The 19412-nt window shown below is 43.2% G+C and overlaps 1 protein-coding gene and 1 long non-coding RNA gene across 5 annotated transcripts in view; one reads left to right on the forward strand and one right to left on the reverse strand.

Moving 5' to 3' along the window:
• Positions 1 to 19412, reverse strand: part of vac14 (vac14 homolog (S. cerevisiae)) — a 320684-nt gene that overhangs the window by 72831 nt on the left and 228441 nt on the right. For all 4 annotated transcript variants that reach the window (XR_007249130.2, XR_007249129.2, XR_007249128.2 and 1 more), the window contains exons 16-17: positions 12498 to 12672; positions 10168 to 10286 (exon numbers count right to left, since the gene is read on the reverse strand). Coding sequence is in view for 1 of the 4 variants with exons in the window: in XM_048546809.2 (XP_048402766.1) it covers positions 10168 to 10286; positions 12498 to 12672 (294 nt within the window). In the remaining 3 variants the exon portion in view is untranslated. The remainder of the gene's footprint in view (positions 1 to 10167; positions 10287 to 12497; positions 12673 to 19412) is intronic.
• LOC125459857 (uncharacterized) overlaps positions 1 to 19412 on the forward strand; it is a 110607-nt gene that overhangs the window by 57970 nt on the left and 33225 nt on the right. The window lies entirely within an intron of this gene.

The following is a 19412-nucleotide window of genomic DNA, read 5'->3' on the forward strand; positions in this document are numbered from 1 at the left end:
ATAGAAAAGAAAACCAATAATGCAGGTACAGGATGCCATTTATTGACACTCTCAGGGTCTCATTCACCCATCAAAACATCCTCACTGATCTACATACAGGTCCCCAACACATGAATTTTAAGATTCTCATCATTGCATTTAAATCCCCCTGCCTCCCCCGTTTCTGTAGTTTCCTCTGGTTCTCCAACCTCAGAATACTGCACTCCTCAAACCTTGGCTCCATCCCCTAAATTTGTGTTTACTTCAGCACAGGTGGCTGTATTCAGCTGTGTGGCCTAAGCCTTGGAATTCCCTCCTGAAATCTCTCCACTTGCACAACACTTTCAAACCCAGCTCTTCCTATTATCTCCTTATTAGGTTCAAGGTTAATTTTAGTCTGATTATGCTGCTTTGAAGTCCCTTGGGACGGTTTTTCAGTTTAAAGGGGTTCTATAAACTTCAGTCACAGTTCATTCTTTTTGGACTCCTACAACTGAGAAAGGGGTTCCAGCTGAAACATCCTGGATGTTGGCTGATTAGCTGAGTGATCAACTTTTATTTCACAGTTCCAGTTTTTTTTCTCCCCCCCTGTTTTCGACCTTTTCATGGCTGACTGCTGGATTTGACTCACCCGCGGTTCCTGGGGAGCAGCTCAGTGACAAGTGGCAAGCGAAAAGGGAGCTCCTTAAACACTATGCTGCATTGCACTATACCTCAGGGAGCAGGGAAAAACACAACTGCAATGGCTCTATGATCCCTGCAGAGTCTGTAATAAGACACTCTAACACTACAGTCATATCCATCACAGCAGCTTTAACAATCTGTACACACAATTATGTGACTCTCATTTTAGGCGACCTAGTAAACACTGCTCATTAATTTTCCATAATTGCATGTTGCATTATTAATGACCCTATTCATACATTAGTCACATTCTGCATTACCGCAAATTATTTTCTTTCTCTTGATGTTCCAGTTGATTGCCATCAAGCTGGTTACTTAATATATATTAAGCTGCTTCAATGTCATTCTGAGTAATGACATCAAATGGGAGATTCCAGCTTCGATCTCCAGCCTGTACTCTAGGCAAGCCCAGGCTAAGGAAGGATAAGACAGTAAAAGAAAATAAAAGCACATAGGATGGCAAGAGAAATAAACAGGGACTTGTATTAGAACTTACATTTAAACAGCAGCTTGAATACAGGCCTCAAAGCACTTTACAGCAGTGAACTCAAAAATACAGGTGAACTAACTCCACAGATGCCAGTGTCCTGTCACTAAGTCACCCTTTATTTACACGTGGAGAGTCCTTGACACTGATCCAGTTCCCTCAGAGCCAACTCTCAGTGAGCAGAACCTCCGACGCTTCTGCTTCTATCTGTCAGCCAGGGCTCCCTGATTGGACCAGATTGACAGCCCCAATCAGGAAACTCAGACTCTATGAGGTCCACCAGGCTGACCTCATTGTAATCACTATCACAGCAATGGACATAGAGCCAAAGCACAAGGTCCTAAAGGAGGCGACCACAAAGAAATGGACTTTGAAAGCAGAGGGATGCAGGCATATTGAGGGGCTTACGGTGAGAATTTCACGAGATGAAGCCCAAAGAAGCAGAAGGTGTGACCACCAATACTGAGGCAAAAGATAACAGGTCAGAATCAGAGGGTGAGACCTTGGAGAGTGCTCTATAATTGCTTAAGGGAGTTATAAAGATAGGAAGGAACAAGGTCTCAGAGGATACAAATTTAGATGCGGTTTCGGCAGTCAGCAAGAACAGAGACAATACGTGAATAGGACTTGGTGTGGGGTAAAATACAAGAAACATTGTTTGAAATAAGTGAGGTCAAAAATCACACGACACCAGGTTACAGTCCAACAGGTTTATTTGAAGACACAAGCTTTCAGAGTCTCCCTCCTTCTTCAGGTGTCAATGACAGAGGTGACATCAGACACAGAACGTATTAGCAAAAGATCAAAGGGTTATAGAACTGATGTGAATGTATTAAACAAACCTAAGATGGCTGTTAAATCCAACTGATTAAAGATTTAATAGCCATCTTGGGTTTGTTCAATACATTCGTATCAGTTCGATGACCTTCTGATCTTTTGCATATACATTCTTTGTCCAATGCCACCTCTCTCACTAACACCTGAAGAAGTAAAGTTCCAAAAGCGTGTATTTTAAATAAACCTGTTGGACTAGAGCCTGACATCGTGTGAATTCTGACCTTGCCTGCCCCAGTCCAACACTGACACCTCCACATGATGAAATAAGTGAGGACATTGGGACCGGCTACTTTTGCACCCGATTTCTACCACCTCTCTGCTGACAGCATGGTCTACAGGTTCTGAACTCTGGAATTCCATCTTTAAAAGATCTGCCTGTCCGTTGCTTTCACAATGTTCCTTGCACTTCACAAAGCTTGTGGTCATCTGACCCATTGCTTCCTGGTTTGGTTGGATATTGTATGATAATGGTCCTGTGGAGCACCTTAGGATATTTTAACATGTTAATAGAACATAGAACAGTACAAAGATCCTACGTAAATGTAAATTATTGTTATTACAATTCATCACTGGATAAGACAGAGTATCAGACTGAGGTATGCAATGGCACTGAACTTTTAAATCTTATAATTACGATGATGTGGGGGGTTTAATCTCACATTGCTCAATTGGTTTCACTGCTGTCGCTCAATGATGTGGTGAGACAAGTCAGAATGTGCAGTTATCAAACCAGAGGTCATTAAAATCCCTGCTGCAACATGACTTTGGTTCAGTTTTAGCTGATTGTGTTTGAATACAATTCTGCTGCTGCTGATGGTCTACAGCATTGCATGGATGCCTAGTTTTGATCTGTTCAAAGTCTGTCCTATTTAAAATGACGGCGGTGCCAGCAAAGTGTTCTTATTGTGAAGTGATGACTCAGACTCCACAATGACTACACAGGGGTCACTACCTGCAAGAGGTGGAGGACAAGGTCAAATATGTTTCTTTTCCCCTCCCCCCCCTCACCAGCTGCTCAGTCAGTAGTGGCGCTAACTGAGCCACTCTTGATGTATGTTGTAGACCCCAACCCAGAGTGCATTCTGGTCCTTTGCCAGCCTCTGTGCTTCCTCCAAACGGAATTCAACATGGAGAAGTACGTATTCACCAAGAGAGACGGTATTGCAATGAATGGGAGTTATGGAGCAGCCTTAGCTTAGGGCAGCAAAGACAATTGTTGAGCATCTTTTTCCACCTCTCTGGTGGAGGTCAACTACTTCATGCTAGGCTGGGGGGGGCGCGGGTGGAGGGTTGTGTATGTCAAACTGGGGGTGTCTCCATTCTGGCTGAGCTATGTGCCAGATGAACTCAGTGTCCTCAGTGGAGCCCTTTGGAAATGGCCCTCACATTCTTAAATCAGACTTTACCGGAAGTTAGTAGCTAATTGGAGTCCGACACCAAATGTTTGTACTAAAGACCAAGCAACAAATCTCAGCTCAAACTGTGGCAGCGTGTCAGCTACGTGAACCTTTGACAAATAGCCAGTACGTAACATCAGGGCAGGCTATTCAGAGAATGCAGATCTCTTCAAAATATACCCAATTACAACTGACTTAGTTGAATCAGTTTCTCAGTTGAATTGCTGCCAGCGCCTGCTGTTATAGAACGGCTTTCCTCCTTTATGCTGTCCGATTGTCCTTTCAAAATAAAACCTTAGTTTAGTTCAGATGTTTGAAGAACCCTTGAAGTAAGAGTTCATTTTGACGAAGTATGAGCTTCTTTGGGTCAGTCGACCCAAACAATGGAACAGAGATAACAGGAGGTCTTAAAGAACAACTGAATTAATTGTAGGAATCTTCATTTCTCCTTAAGGTACCAACATTTACTTGGGTACATTTCCATAAACAGATTGTATTGGCGTGTTCAGGGATCACATGAGGCACTACATAAATGCAAAGTCATCACTACTAAATGTACTCACTTATTAGGTAAGAAATGTGCCATTTGCACATACCAAGGTTCTACAAACTGAATCTAGATCATGATCGGATAGTGAGTTTTATTGATGCTTTGAGAGTCCGGTGTTGGTAGGGGCATGGACATGGACATTCAGTTTACTGTCTCCTTTGAAAGACAGCACCTCTGACAGTGCTGCACTTTCTCAGCAACATTGATTAAACTAGGCCAGTACGTGGACTAACTTTCAGGATACCTATCATAGATGGATGCCTGGAACTCTCTTCCACAAACAGTAATGGATGCAGAATCAGTTGTTAACTTTAAACCTGAGATAGATACATTTTTGTTAAACAAAGGTATCAATGGATACAGGCCTCAGGCCAGCCATGACCTCACTGAAGGGTGAAACAGGCTGGAGGGGCTGAATGGCCTGCTCATATATTTGTATATCTGCTTTACTGTCATTTTGCAGCAGGTCCACAGAACATGGAATGCCATCGCATTCCAATCGATGCCATTTTAGAGCTGTACCCCTTTGTCCTCGACACCTACGCTTGCAGTTTCCTCTCGTGAACACACTCGCAATCACTGCTTTTCTCCCTCCTGAGGTCTAGATTGTATTAAGGTGGAGCAGATTATAACAGTTAAAAACTTATGAATTGAGGAATGTACAAATTGACACTACATCTCCTTACAGATATAATGTTATCATGATCTATTTTGATGGTTAAGGTTCTACAGAACCTAACAACAGCTTTCATATTGGTTATGAGAAAATCTGATTTTCCCACAATTCTTCCACTTAAAATTGTACTTTTCAGGAATGCAGCTACACTGTTAAAGAGGATTTAATGTGCTGCACTTGAGCGTCAGCCTGAATTATCCACTAGAGCCTCTCAAGCAAGAATTGAATCCACAACCTTCTGACTCAGAGTCAGCAGTGCTACCTCTAAGCCACAGTGAACACCTTATTTGGAATCCAAGCCAAGGCTTTTGTACAGTTTCGAAAATTCAGTTGGAAGAGCTGGAAGAAATTTCAAAGCTAGGCAAGCTGTTAACAGAACCAGAACGAACTATCTTCTGAGTTCGAATCGAGATGAGTTGCCAGACGTTTGGTAGCAAAATATTTCCCTGGCAAATCTTTAAGAATTTGTTCTTGGGCTATAGATGCTGTCAGTAAGGCTATAATTACCAATCCCAAGAATCCTGAGAAGATGGTGATGAGCCTTTTGTTTGAACTGCTACAACAGTACACACCCACTGGGCAGCGAAAAGCCAACCATGATGCCTGTACTAGTGCTGGACTGGGACCTGGGGCATGACAGTAGCTCAGTGGTTAGCACTGCTGCCGCACAGCTTCAGGGATGAGGGTTTGAGTCCAGCCTTAAGTGACTGTGTGGAGTTTGCACTTTCTCCCTGTGTCTGTGTGGGTTTCTGTCAGATCCCCAATTTCATCTCACATTTCGAAGATATTCACATAAGGTGGATTGGCAATGGGAAATGCGGGGTTCGGGGATAGGGTGGACGCCTGGGGGGAACCGGGTGGGATGCTCTTTGGAGGTTAGGGTTAAGTGGAGGTCATTGCAGACTCGATGGGCTGAATAGCCTCTTTCTGCACTACAGGGATTCTGTGGTTCTTGTAACCTGTAAACCAAGGAGAATGGTAGATTTCCTTTCCTGAAGTTGGGTTTTTATAATAACCTGGCAACTTCCCGGTCACTTTTACTCATTAATGTCTTTTTATTCACCAGTTTGAAGCATTGCAATCTTTCCAAAAGTCACACGCTGAACGACACTTCATTTTCGTAGTCACTTGTGTAGTCATGAAAAAGAAACCCCAAACCAATAAATTATGAAAAAGCTATAAATATGGCTCATTCACAAACGCAAGTCAAAAAAATCACAAAACCTTTGCAATGTGAGATAGTGCATAGATAACACACTACCAGACCTCCCAGACCTGAAACAGTGCTATCAGCAGCAACCAGATCCTCACAGTACCAGGTACATTTTATCTTTTTTTTTCCTGAAGGGACTAGGCCCAAAATGTCGGTTTTTGTGCTCCTAACATGCTGCTTGGCCTGCTGTGTTCATCCAGCTGCACACTTAGTTATCTTGGATTCTCCAGCATCTGCAGTTCTCATTATCTCTGATCACAGTTTATCTTTCCCTCTGTTCTCATGTCCTGTCTATAATCCTTCCCCTCCTTTTCTGAAGGTGCAGATTTCTCAATGTAGTTCAGTTCCATTGATGTCAGTCAATCGCTGACTATCTCACCCTGTGCCTATTCTCCTGCTATGAGTGAATTATGGCAAACTATGTACCGAGCGGTGGCTTAATTATGAACAGGAACCCTAGTTGATTTTAACCTTTCCACAGCACGTTTTAATTCTATAGGTCACGTCTCAACCCATTCCCTCATCCACCTGTCACCTCATGACAGTTAACTTGACACAGAGACTACATAACCCACAAGTTGAAATAACATAGGTTACAACAGACAGGCAGCACAAGCAAAACGAAAATAAAAGACAAACTGCTTTGTCCAAAACTCATAAATGTCTGCCTGAATGAAGTTCCGGTATTTCAGTATTAGGCTTTTACCTATAAATGGAAGTGCTAATGTACACAGACAGCAGCTGCTAGTGCTAATGCTTTTCAATTTGGCCCTACAGAGGAATCTGTGACACATTCTTTTGCCAATTCTGGTCTTGTCTGGCCTTGAGGAGAGAGCCGAAAGATGCACAGTATGCACAATTTCAGAACGCACAATTTCAGTACCTGAATTCGGCAGTTAGACAATTAAATATTGAATAACTATCTCTTCCCAAGTGTCTCAAAAAGCATTCATATTTAAAAAAGAAAGTGCAACATTTGTTTGTGGGAAGGAGAGATAGCTTAGTTATGTACCAGGTGCCAGAAAATATTACATCTCAAACTTCATTCTACTTAAAATCTGCCTTTTAATGGAACACTGCACATGTAAACCATGTTTCAATTAATTCAGGACAACATTGCTGCGACTGTCACATACAACTCCACAGATCATCTGCTTTGAGATGCCCCTTCGCTTAACTACCTTCTATCTAGGTGGCCACACTGATAAAACTGCATGATGAGTCAAATTTCTTCCAGCTGTTATGTGCTGTGACATCGTCAATCTGTTTGTGAAGATTTCTGCTTTAATACTAGAAGACCTGAACACGATGTCACTACTAGAGCTGTAAAAGTAACAAACTGCAAAAGAAGACATTACTGTCTAGATTTTCAATATATCCTCATTCTTTGCAGGGGTTATATACATAGTAATGCCTCAATGTATTCCTGATAGTTTCTCGCAACTTCTACTCAATTACAGACAGTACATTTATCATACACTCGAGCAGGGTACTGGGATAACCAAGTGCAGAGCACAGGCAACAGTGATTTTTTTATTTGGTACCTAGCACCTTTTATTTGGTACCTATGGAAAGCAGGTATCATTGAAGGTGAGGAGATCTGGTGACCACGAGATATTGGCAATGGGAGCATTTACATTCACAATGACTGTTAAATGCAAAAAAAAAATGATAGTATGGCACAAGGCATTCCTGCTCGTTACTGAGAAATCACAATCAGGCCGTCAAAGCTGCAATCTGCGTCACTTCTCTGAAAGTCTACTTGCATTTTTAAAAAAAAATCTCATACCAAGATTTACGTGGCCAATATCAAAACTGACAGGCTATGACCATCAACAAAGACCAAACAGGTCCAGGCATTTTGTCTGCAAGCAAGAATCTAGACAGAGGTCGGCTATTATAGGTAAAGATTCACTTAAATGGGGTGCCCACCACGAAAGGGTCATACTTATAAAACAGTCTCTGATAAATCCAAGAAAACAATTCAAGGGAATTTTTTTTGCTTAGAGAGTGTGAAACTTGATAGAACAAAACCTGAATGGATTTAAGGGAGAGCGGAATAGGAAAATCCTATAAAGTATAAACAGTGGCGCTGATGGCCTGTTTCTGCACTGTACACACGATATAATCAAGTATCTCAACAAGCTGCACACTGAAAAAAATTGCAGGTACTTTGACATCTAGTGACTTATGTAGCTAAAGGCTTTTCTTTAATTTAGAACTTGAAGTTTTAGATCCAGTCTAGCGTTTTCCAGCGCAATTTTAAACCTAACAGAATTATGGTCAGTGGCCCCAAAGTGCTCCCCTGCTGATACATCAGTCACTTGCCCTGCCTTATTTCCCAACAGTAGAACAAGTTTTGCACCTTCTCTAGTAGGTACATCCACATACTGAATCAGAAAATTTTCTTGTACACACAAACTCCGCTCAATCTCAGCCTTCAACACTACAGCAGTTCCAGTCTATGTCTGGAAAGTCAAAATCCCCTCCCATAATCACCCTATTATTACCACAGATAACTGAGATCTCCCTATAAATTTATTGCTCAATTTCCTGCTGACTTCTGGGGAGGTTGGGATGGGGAGAAAAAGGAAAAAATACAATCCCAATAAGGTGATCATCCCTTTCTTATTTCTCAGTTCCACCCAAATAATTTCACTGGACGTATTCTCAAGAATATCCTCAAGTACAGCCGTAATGTTATTCCTAATCAACAACACCACTCCCTCTCCTCTCTCATCCCTCCTTTCTATCCTTCCCATGGTACCTATACCCTAGAACATTGAGCTGCCAGTCCTGTCCATCCCTGAGCCATGTCGCTGCAATTGCTTTGATATCCCTGGTGTATGATCCTAACCATGGCCTGGGTCCATTTGCCTTTCCTGTGAGGCCTCTTGAATTGAAATAAATGCAGTTTAATTTATCAGTCCTACCTCGTCCTCTGCTTCATTTCTGTTTGATTTGCTCCTTTTCCTAACTGTACTAATCTCAGAAAGATCTCTTTCCTCACTATCTCCCTGGGTACCCCCCCTTGCCCTTACTAGTTTAAATCCTCTCAAGCAGCTCCAGCAAATCTCCCCACCAATGTATTAGTCCCTTTCCTATTCAGGTGCAATCTGTCCTTCTTATACAGATCACTTCTATCCCAGAAGAGATTCCACTGATCGAAAACGTGAATCCTTCTCCCCCACACCAGCTTTTCAGCCACGTATTCATCTGCTCTATCCTCCTAATCTTACCCTCAGTAGCTTGTGGCACCGGAAGGAATCCAGATATTACTACCCTCAAGGATATCCTTCTTAAATTCCTGCCTAACTTCCTATGTTCTCTCCCAGAGCCTCACCTTTTTCTCTTCCTACACCGTTATGTGTAGAACGACCTTCTGCTGGTGCCTCTCCCCTTTGAGAATATTCTGCACCCTCTCCAAGATATTGCAGAGAGAAAACACACCATTCTGATCACTCTGAACCTGACATACCCCTCGTCACATTACAGCCAGCCTTAGTACTAGAAACCTGGCTGTCAGTGGTACATTCCCCTGAGAGTCTATCACTCCCTACATTTTCCAAAAACAGCATACTGTTTGAGACGGAGATAGCCACAGGAAACTCCCGCACTACCTGCTGACCCCTCTTACAAAAAAATAGTAGGGCTAGACTTTAAAACTAATCAATCACTTAGCTGCTCCCCGGCTGTGAGTAGTGAGTACAGTGGATTCTTGTTTGATTATATGTTTTTATTGAAAACTGTCTCTTGATTAAGCTTCAAAAATATGAAAACATAGGTACTCAGTTGGACTGTGGCATTGCTTTTAAAGCCATAAGACTGTGCTGTTTTCTGGGTCTGTACGTCGTTAAAGCACAATGTTGGCCTTTAGTAGAGCAATATGCTCTTTCTGTCAGATATGGGAGATTAGGGAGAGTTTCCATGTTACTGACGTTTAATGTCTGCAGGAAGTGTGTTTGGTTTAAATCCTACTGGATTGCATGGATAGGTTGGAATGATCAAGGAAATGAGGAATTTGCAGGAGCTAGGTTTGTGATGGCTGGCTGTCGCAGAAAGGGAGACAAACCAAAGATACAGTCAGGTAGGTGGGTGAGCTCCAGGAAAGGTAAGAGAGGTCAGCAGGTAGTGCAGGAGTTTCCTGTGGCTAGTCAGGAACCTGTCAGACAGACAGAAAAATCACTTCCAGTTCAGTTAAACAGCCACACTTATAACACTGTCAAAGTAAGCAGTGACCTCGTATGGAACCCCAATTTTCTGATCATAAAAGGTACAAATGCTGCTGACTGCACAGCGTCATTGGAAAGGGAACAGAGGTGCCAAGTGAGAACAAAAGGATACAACTTCTGAATGAGGTCGTAGGCGTGTTTGTAGTTCTGTGTGAGGAAGCAGAGGGACACGGTGGCGACAGGGTTGTGACACCAGGAACGATACAAGCCACAGAACAGGTTGCAGCTTTCCTACAGGCAACAGAAAAGCAAGGAAACAATATTTAAAAACCAGCAACACAAAATAAGTCAACCCCCTCAAGCAATGGCTTCAAACTGTGGTGCTCAGCATACTCATTTCAAACTGAAAGCCCTCTGAATACAGGACAAGCCTGTCCCATTAAGTCAGACAACACAGCACCATCTGTTATAAAAATAGATTACTGAATGGAGATAGTCATTTTACACTTGAGGGAAAACTATCCTTGTAGATGTGAATGGAGCGCCCTGCCTGCCAGTGTAGTTAACCAGCCACATTAGGGGCATTTAAACAGTCCTTGGATATGGATGTGAGTTTGCTTGCTGAGCTGGAACGTTAGTTTTCAGACGTTTCATCACCATTCTAGGTAACATCATCGGTGATCACCAATGCAGGAAATGACATCACCAACCCACGGAAACCTAACCAGACAAATAGAAAGCGGGACATAACACCAGCGCTTCGTCGGAGGCTCACGGATGATGTTACCTAGAATGGTGACGAAACGTCTGAAAACTAACCTTCCAGCTCAGTGGGCAAACTCACATCCAGAACCTCAACCTGAGCTACAAATCTTCTCAAAACTCGCTAGTCCTTGGATATGGATGATGATGGGACAATGTAGGGGGAGGAACTTAGATTAGTTCACAGGTCAGCGCAACATCGAGGGCCGAAGGGCCTGTTCTGCGCTGTATTGTTCTATGTTCTATAAATCAAACTGATCATCATTTGACGGATAATGATATTAATTCACACAATGCCCCCAAACATGCCTCTGTCTGCTGAGCAGTTTGATGCACTGTATGGTCTCCAAGTCACCACCACACCCGAGAGCTGACATTGGCAATATTCATTTCAGAATCATATGGTCTACGTGCCAAGCATCTCTTCTATTGCTGTGTATGGAAGTCTGACTCTTGCATGCTGTCTGTGGTATGGACACCCTTTGTATCATGGTGGAACCCTCAAAACCATTCTCACTTTGAGGGCTTACAGCCAGAACCTAATATCCAGGAGAGTTTCAATGTTGCACGAACGTAGAATACAATCTAATTCCAGAATTTTCTAATCTATTCAGCCCATGTGCAGCAGCTACCTGCCTCTGCCGTCTCTCCATTTTCAGGCTATCTTAGGGAGACAGCCTGCCTGCCCTTGAAGATGTTTCTCTTAGGACGTGAAACCAGAGAAGCTTGGAATCTCTTCATTAGCATACTGAAGGCAAACAGGAGACCTGATTGGGGTGCTGAGAATTGTGAGAGAATTTCAGTGAAACTGAGAAAACAGTTATTTTCATTGAAATTGGCAACTGAAGGGCATAAATTTACAATCAAAGAACGAAGGAGCGGATTGGGTAAGTAATTCATTTGTATGTTTTAGTCCAGAGATTTGTTAGAACATGAAGCCGTTGGGGTATAACTGATTTTAAAAGGCAAGAGTATAAATATTTGTGAAAGAATGGTTTAAGGGAATATGAGAAAAGGAATTAACTGGGTAATCCAGTCAGACATGTGGTATAAATCTAACATTAGAGCAATCCTCAGGATGTAAAATGGTGGGACACATTTTTGCATCTTTTGAGTATGGAGCATGTCCATCAGGCAATGGTGCCAATTTCAATACATGCCCGATACTCACTTCCACAAATATAAATCAGATAGGATACAAAATAGACAGTGGATCTATTACAGCCCAACAGTGAGTGAAAATGCACCCAACACTGAGGGGATCTGTTCTGGTATGCAGAAACGGAGAGAGCACAAGACAAATCGAGTCTCTTGGGAATATGTAGAAGAGTCAGAGTCTTAGCAGCTGTGAGTGGAGGCAATGGCTGTCAGGGGCCTTGGAATTAGCAGACAAGGAAAGGGAAATTCAGCATGGGATAAGGCATCGAGGTCTAACGTAGGACACAGCCTAACATGCAGTCAGCAGGGTGAATGGTGCGATGAGGAATGGGAAATAGGAACTAACAACTGTAGCATCACCACTGGTCTCAGGCCTGAGGTGAGATGACACCACCAACATGATGAATTGAGGTCAGAGCTCAGAGCTCAGAATCCTGCAATGGACCGGCATGACTAAAGGTGTTTTGCAAAGCCGGTGACGAAGGCAACAAGGACGTGGAACTGTTTGTATCTCACTGTATCGCGCAAATCAAATTCCACCCATTAGTGTCAACTGCATTGATACCGGGACACAAGCCTCACCGTTGTGCGCAGATCCTTCAGTTGGTTCCGTAGCTGGAAGAGTTCTGTTGACGTCAGGAGAATGGAGTTGAGGGTTTGGACCATGGTAGAAGCAAACTTGAGGTCCTCTTCACGAAGGAGGATTTCGGCCATGGAGTGAAAGATATTCTCAGCGTTTAATAGAAGGCACAACTGCCTAGAAATGAGGGAAATGTAAAAAGTCAGTTACCAGTACAGACTGGATTAAAGCATACGACCCACATAACAACTTGCATTAACAAAGCACTTGTATTACAATACATTGTTCCAAGCCACCAACAAAAGGAGTGATATTCAGATAACACAATCATATGAGATCTAAGCAGAGATGACTCAGTAAAGGTTTAGTGAAAGAAGCACGGATTGAAGTCTGAGCAAGAGATGGAGAGTGTTAAGGAGGGGATTTCTAGATCCTAAGCAGCTGAAGACCTGCTGGGAAAAAGGATAGCAGGAATGCACAAGGCAGCCAGAATTAGGGCAGTGCAGCTATTTGAGGGATTTGGAATATTGAGAGCTGTTTTGGGCCCTGTATCTAAAGGTGGTGGTGCTGGCCTTGGAGGAAGTTTACTGAATGATCCTAGGGCGTGAAGGGCTTGAGGAACAGTTGAAGACTCTGGGTCTGTACTCAATGGAGTTTAGAAAGACAATGGAGGATGCGATTAAAACTCTCAATATGGAGAGGCCTGGATAGAGTGGATGTGGAGATGTTACCATTAGGAGGAGAGACTAAGGCTTGATGGCATACCCTCAGAGTGAAGGGACAATCTTTAGAAGTGAGATAAGGAGGAATTTCTTGAGTCAGAGGTTGGTGACTGTGTGGAACTCATTGATATTCAAGGCTGTGGAAGGTCATAAGCAACTGTACATTGCAATAATCAAGACTGGAGATAACAAAGGTGGAACAGTATTGATGGGCTGAATGGCTTAATTCTGCTCCTATATGTCATGGTCTTACGTTTGTGGGGCTGGAAGAGGTTACAGGTAAGAACGAGTGGGGATTTTGTAAACATCTGTAGTATCAATTGATTTGCAGAATAAATAGCATATGCCCTGGTGGACAGAGTAGTGCACTTGCAAATTCCAACACCCACACAGGGTCCAGACTCACTACACCCCTACGCCCCCTCATCTACTTACTGCTATCTCAGCAGCAAAATCAAAGTGCAAATACACAGAGTGCTCTGTATTTATTATAAATTGAATCTATTAACTGGAATACTGTGTTCCCAGAATCCTGAGATACCTAGCTGTACCTGCAATAAGTTACACATTGAAATGCTTCTACAAAATATTCATAAATTTAAGCAATTTTGCCAAAACATTAAAAAATTCTGTTCAGGAGAAACAAAAAGAATGTGAAACTCGAGAGTCTGCTGCCAGGTTCATCACTTTTGCACTGTGCTAGAACAACCTCTTCTTTTGGAGTATAGCTCCACACTGCCAAACAGAGCCCTCAGTCTCAATAGCCAGGAATATTGATAACACAATCCACATCATTCGCAGGGCCAGAAGGAAAGGGAAGCTGGAGATTTGATGGGATGGAGGGGAGTGCGAGTGAGGGGGGAGTGTGTGCTAGAGGGTGAGCGGTGTGTGGGGGAGGCGGGGTGGGGATGGGAAGGTTTCCAGATGGTCAGTGAGGTTTGGCATGCGGGGAGGGGGCAGATGTTTGCCAGATGGTGTGCGTGATGGGTGTGTCTAAAAGAGTGTTGGGACAGTGGGGTATGTCGCAGCAAATGAGTGTTGTGGAATGGGGCTAGTGGCAGAGGTCACCTGATGCTCTTACACTGCAGATTACACTTGCGTATTGCTCTCCATATGCAAGCCTACCAATGGACACTTATTGAAACAGTTCCAGCATGGTCTCAGCAGAAACTGACCGGAAGCACTTTTACAATAAATGCAGCTCCATCACTGCCATTTTTATCCCGCAACAGGGCTTATTCAGGTGTAGGTTTAGCCAAAGTGCAGCTTACAGTATTGGATACGTTTCCACATGCCAGGCTGATTAGGTTGGCAAAGGCAAAGGCATGTGGTCAGCCAACCTACACTGCGAACACAACAGTCTGTTCAACTGAGCCTCACTTCAATTCTCAAAGCACGCACTGCTGTGCATTTTAGTTCTCTTCAGCGTTGAATTATCATGGGAGTTGCTGGTGAAGATACATCCCAAAGGGATTTATTTTGTTATGGTGCTCTTGCTTCTCCTACTGATTCTTGAATCAAAAGGATAAAATCCTGCCAAAACTATGTACGGCATCATCAAGGAAACACCTGATCTACTGCAGAACAGCTAATATCAAGAATAGTTGATACATTCACCCAGCCAACGTTCAAAATGAAGTCTAAAAATAAGGTTAAACTCTAAGTAATTAAAATGGGTATTTATATGGACCTTAGTCAGAGGCAGACAATTTATCACCTGTCTGATGTCAAACAGCATTAATCATGTAATCACTCAAGTTCATTCACTGAACATTAAGAACTTTCATGACCCCATTCAAGCAGTAACTTTTTTTAAAATCAAATATAGTTCTGCTGCCATCAGTCCCAATTTGGAAGCAATTTTCTAACCCACAGGCACCTTCTTCCCAACCAAATACTGCAAAAAACATGAGTGGGCTGTAAGGAAAAACACTCACAATTAGATTGTGCCTTCAATGACCTAATAGAGGCCTTTAAAAATGAAAAGTTTTGACCAGGTAGACACGGAAAAGATCTTCCCACCTTTGGAGGTCATGCATTTCAGATTCCATCATTGTAAAATAGTTTTTGATGAATTCCAATGAAGACTTAAAGAGATGCGTCTTTACCCAGAAGTCAGAAAGTGGGACTTGATACCACACAAAGCAGTTGAGAACTTTGCAGTATTTAAAAGGAAATGAGAGGGTGAAAGAAAGGGAGGGACAGACAAAGAATAAGATGAAGTAGGCTGGGAGGAGGCTTGTGTAGAGCATAAACACTGGCAGTCTAGTTGAGTGAATGGTCCATGCTGTAAATTCTAGGTATCAAAGGTCCAAAGAACTTAGCACTTTTAAGCAGTTTCTTCGAGACTGCAAAAGCAGCACCAAATTTGCTTCCAAATATGTGCAAATATTAAAACTGATCAGCAGCATCTTGACTGATATTGGCAGAGATGCCAGGAAAACCACCTGCTCTTTCAATGGTTCTGAGAAGTCCTTTAACATTTATCTAATAGTAACTGAATGCAAACAGGAAAATAAAAGGTGAGGCATTGGAATAGTTATTTGGGAGCAGATGACCAGAAACTTGTTCAGAGATGTTTATAACGTAAGAACACGAAGCATGAGGAGGCCATCTGGCCCCTCGAGCCTGCCCTGCCATTTAATAAGATCATGGCTGATCTTTCTGAGACTCAGCTCCATTTACCCACCCACTTATAAGGAACTTCTCCATGTACAGAGTGAAGCATGAAGGGGTAGTTGTGTTCAGAGAAGGAACTCCAAAATGTATGCATAAGCAGCTCCAGGCATAGTCACAGATTGTTCTATGGAAGTGTGCAGAAGAATGTACAACAGGCTCAAGAAATACCAAGTTCTGGGCAAGGCTTGTGGAGATCTAGGATGAAAGGTAGATCGACAGGTAGGGTGCAGTAAGGTCTTGATGGGTTTTGAACACAAGGATGAGAACTGAAGATTGGATAAGCTGGATACTGGGAGCTAATGTGGGTGACCAGAGATAGAAGTAACGACTGGGCAGGACTTGGTGTAAGGGAATTTTGTATGAGCTCAGATTTACAGAGAATAGATAATGAGAAATTGCTTGAATGAAATGTGGAATAGTTGAGATTGGGGACAACAATCATACAAATGTGGTTGAGTGAGGATGGGTGGTGGTACAGAGGCAGACATAGATGGTCTTTGATTCAGAAAGCAATGTGTGGTTGGAACTTGAGCTCAGACACAAATAAGACCTCGGAGATTGTCAATGATCTGGTCAAAGCTGAAACAGAATACAATGAGGGGGCGTGGAATGGACTGTCATGTGCAAGATTTATGGCTGGAGTCAACTATAATGACTTCAAATGTCCCAGCATTTAATTACTGGAAGCTGTTGCTCATCTAAGACAGCATGTTTGACAAGTGGTCTGGTGTTAGAGACAGTGGAAGACCAACTTGGCTTTAGCTCAATGTCTCGTGCCCAGGAAGGGCACCGTGAGCAAGACAGTCCTCCTTTAGCACCAAATAAAACATTATGGTAGATGGCGTGTGCCTGTAACTGTCTTTCTCCATTGGGGAAAAGGAGGAGAGGATCCATATTTACTTTGCGTACAGCAGTTGACGCAAGCAGGCTGACCGTGCAGGACCAGTCACTCTGTCATTTTGTGGGAATCCTTCAGCTTCAAGAAGCTAGTTTGTAAAGACACTGCACACCACTGTTTACTTTTACGAGGGGTATAGAAGTAGTTTCCATAAAAACACAAGAATTGCTCAATAATAAAATAACCTGGTTAATTTGGTTTGCCTTTGACCTTCTTGACAGTCACAAACTATAATAACAGGTTTGTTGGTTACTCATAGTAATAAGTCTATTATTCTAGAACCTTGGTGAGTTGAGGAGAATCCCAGTTATGCAGAACCATAGGTTTCAGACGTACCTGATGCTCTCAAGCAAGCCTCACGTACTGCACGCAAGGGATCAAATTTTACACGTTGCATCTGAAAATATCACCCAGAAATCTAATCTTCACTTGAATGAATCAATACCATTTTTTCCCCAGATTGATCAATCGCTCACTGAATTACTGTTTTCTTAAAGTTATCCTTTTTAAATACAGCCACATCTGGCATCAATGCAAATGCAGTCACATACTGCTCTTGGACTAATCAATGCTGGTTAAGATCTTTGCTTCCGGTGTACCAGCACAGCCCTTGGGCTTCCAAGGGACAGAGTATTTGACGTACTCTATCCGTCAGGTGCCTCAGGGCTGTGCTGGTACACTGGAAATAAAGTTGGAATTGCTGGTGTCTGCCTTAGCTAAGAGGAAGCTCCTAAAATCTGGGAAGCGCTTGTCATGAATTTCAAAAGCCAGAGGGACAGTACTGTATGGAGAGATCAAACGAGGTGAGGATCTTTGCCTTGATATCAAACTAGGCATCGCAATACAGAGTGCATAGCTACCCCAGCTCCAATCTTGTGAGGTCACACCATGAGTTAGTTTCACAAGGCACAAATGAAGGGAGTAAGAGGGCCAAGCTGGCTTTAAGCCATACATCAGGCTGCCTTCTTTAAACACACAGTTGCAAAGTTAATGGAGAGCCAAGACTGCCATTTCCAACTGCGTCTTTGAGTTTCTCTGACCCATAACACTGGGGCTGCAGGCTCCAGGTCTCCCAGCAGTGACTGACACTGAACCTCGGCCTATGGCATTCCACTAAACATGTCTGAGCTTGCACCTCGTGTTTTGCACAGAATTCTCGGATACAGTGACTGTGTCATCTCAATAAATGGTAGGTTTTAGAAACAGTTCTAACGCATATAGTCTGTTCAAGATAAGAAAGTACGAATTATCACGAGCGATGGAGAGAGTTTTCTCCCCATGGGGACACTGATTGTAATTTCAGCAAACTGCTGCTGCCTGGGGCTCAATAAATCATACTGAGCCATGAATGACTTGTCTGTAGGAGGCTGAGATGCCATCCCTTCCTGCACGGAGACGCTGGCAAGCAGTGAGCTGGAAGGGCTGTTGCCTGGCAACCAGGCCGTGGCTGATGAGTGCCGCTCTGTATCCCAGAATAAGGAGATAGTTGAGAGTAGTGGTGGTGGGGTGGGGGGGGGGGGCAGATGGGGGGGCAATGAGGTGATGAATGGCTTCCTACTCAGCAAACAGAAGCACCAAGGGGAGAGCCCAGAGGTGAACTTGGCAGGCTGTGGGGGTGGGGTGACACCACAAACAAAATGCATAGTATTAAACATCAACCAAGAATTTTCAGCTGTTATTCTCCCGATTGAAGTGTATGAAGCTGCACCAAGTGAGCAAACATGCAGAGGAGAGATAAAATACATCTGCTGATTTCAATTTACTCAAGATAACAACTCTCTTCATTGCCTGCGCTTACTGCACAAAAGGGAATTGCTCTCGGTCTATATGCTAATTTTAAGTGGGACAATAGATAGTGTTACAATTTCGCTCAGCACCTCTGGAAGACAGAATAAAATAATCAAGCAGGGTTTGCCCACTTTCAGGGGTACATGAACACAGCTGGATGGGGGGAGGGGGGAAACTGGGTTGAGCTCTGGATGATTTGTCAATAGGCTGAACAGAAAAAGTCAACCTTGTCAGAACAGGGGGAGAAAGCACATCATCATCTCTACCGATAATGTGATTGTTCCTAATATCAGTTTAACCGCGAAATTACTCTGTTTGCTCACATCGGATGTTATAGTAAACAGGAGAAAGGGGAGAGCTTCAGCTGAAGCAAAGAGAGGTAAGTGATAGTACAGGACGGAACAGATGGGAGGGGACAGCTGCGTGACAATACAGGAGGAGAGGGGAGGACTTCAGTGTAGGACAGGGGGGGGGGGGGGAGATTTACAGTAAAGCAGAGGAGAGGAGGAAGGAAGAATTTGAATGACAGCACAGGGGAAGACAGGAATGCTCCAACAACAGCAAGATGCCAGTGTGGGAGGACAAAGGGGAGGGGATGAAGAAAAGGGAAGGAGAGTTGAAACAGGGTGGGCATGAGTAAACAGCCCCAGTGAAGGAGAGGAGAGGGAAGATCACTAGTGTAGGAGAAGTCAGAAAGGGGAAACAGACGGGAGACCTGCAGTGGAGAGGAAGGCTATAATATGGGAGGGAGAGAATGATGAGCAAAACTGATCTCAAGCAGATACACAATAGAAAACTGTCAGTTTGTTTAGCTCAAGATGAATTTACAT

The sequence above is a fragment of the Stegostoma tigrinum genome, chromosome 16 (genome assembly GCF_030684315.1).
Source record: "Stegostoma tigrinum isolate sSteTig4 chromosome 16, sSteTig4.hap1, whole genome shotgun sequence".
Taxonomy (NCBI): domain Eukaryota; kingdom Metazoa; phylum Chordata; class Chondrichthyes; order Orectolobiformes; family Stegostomatidae; genus Stegostoma; species Stegostoma tigrinum.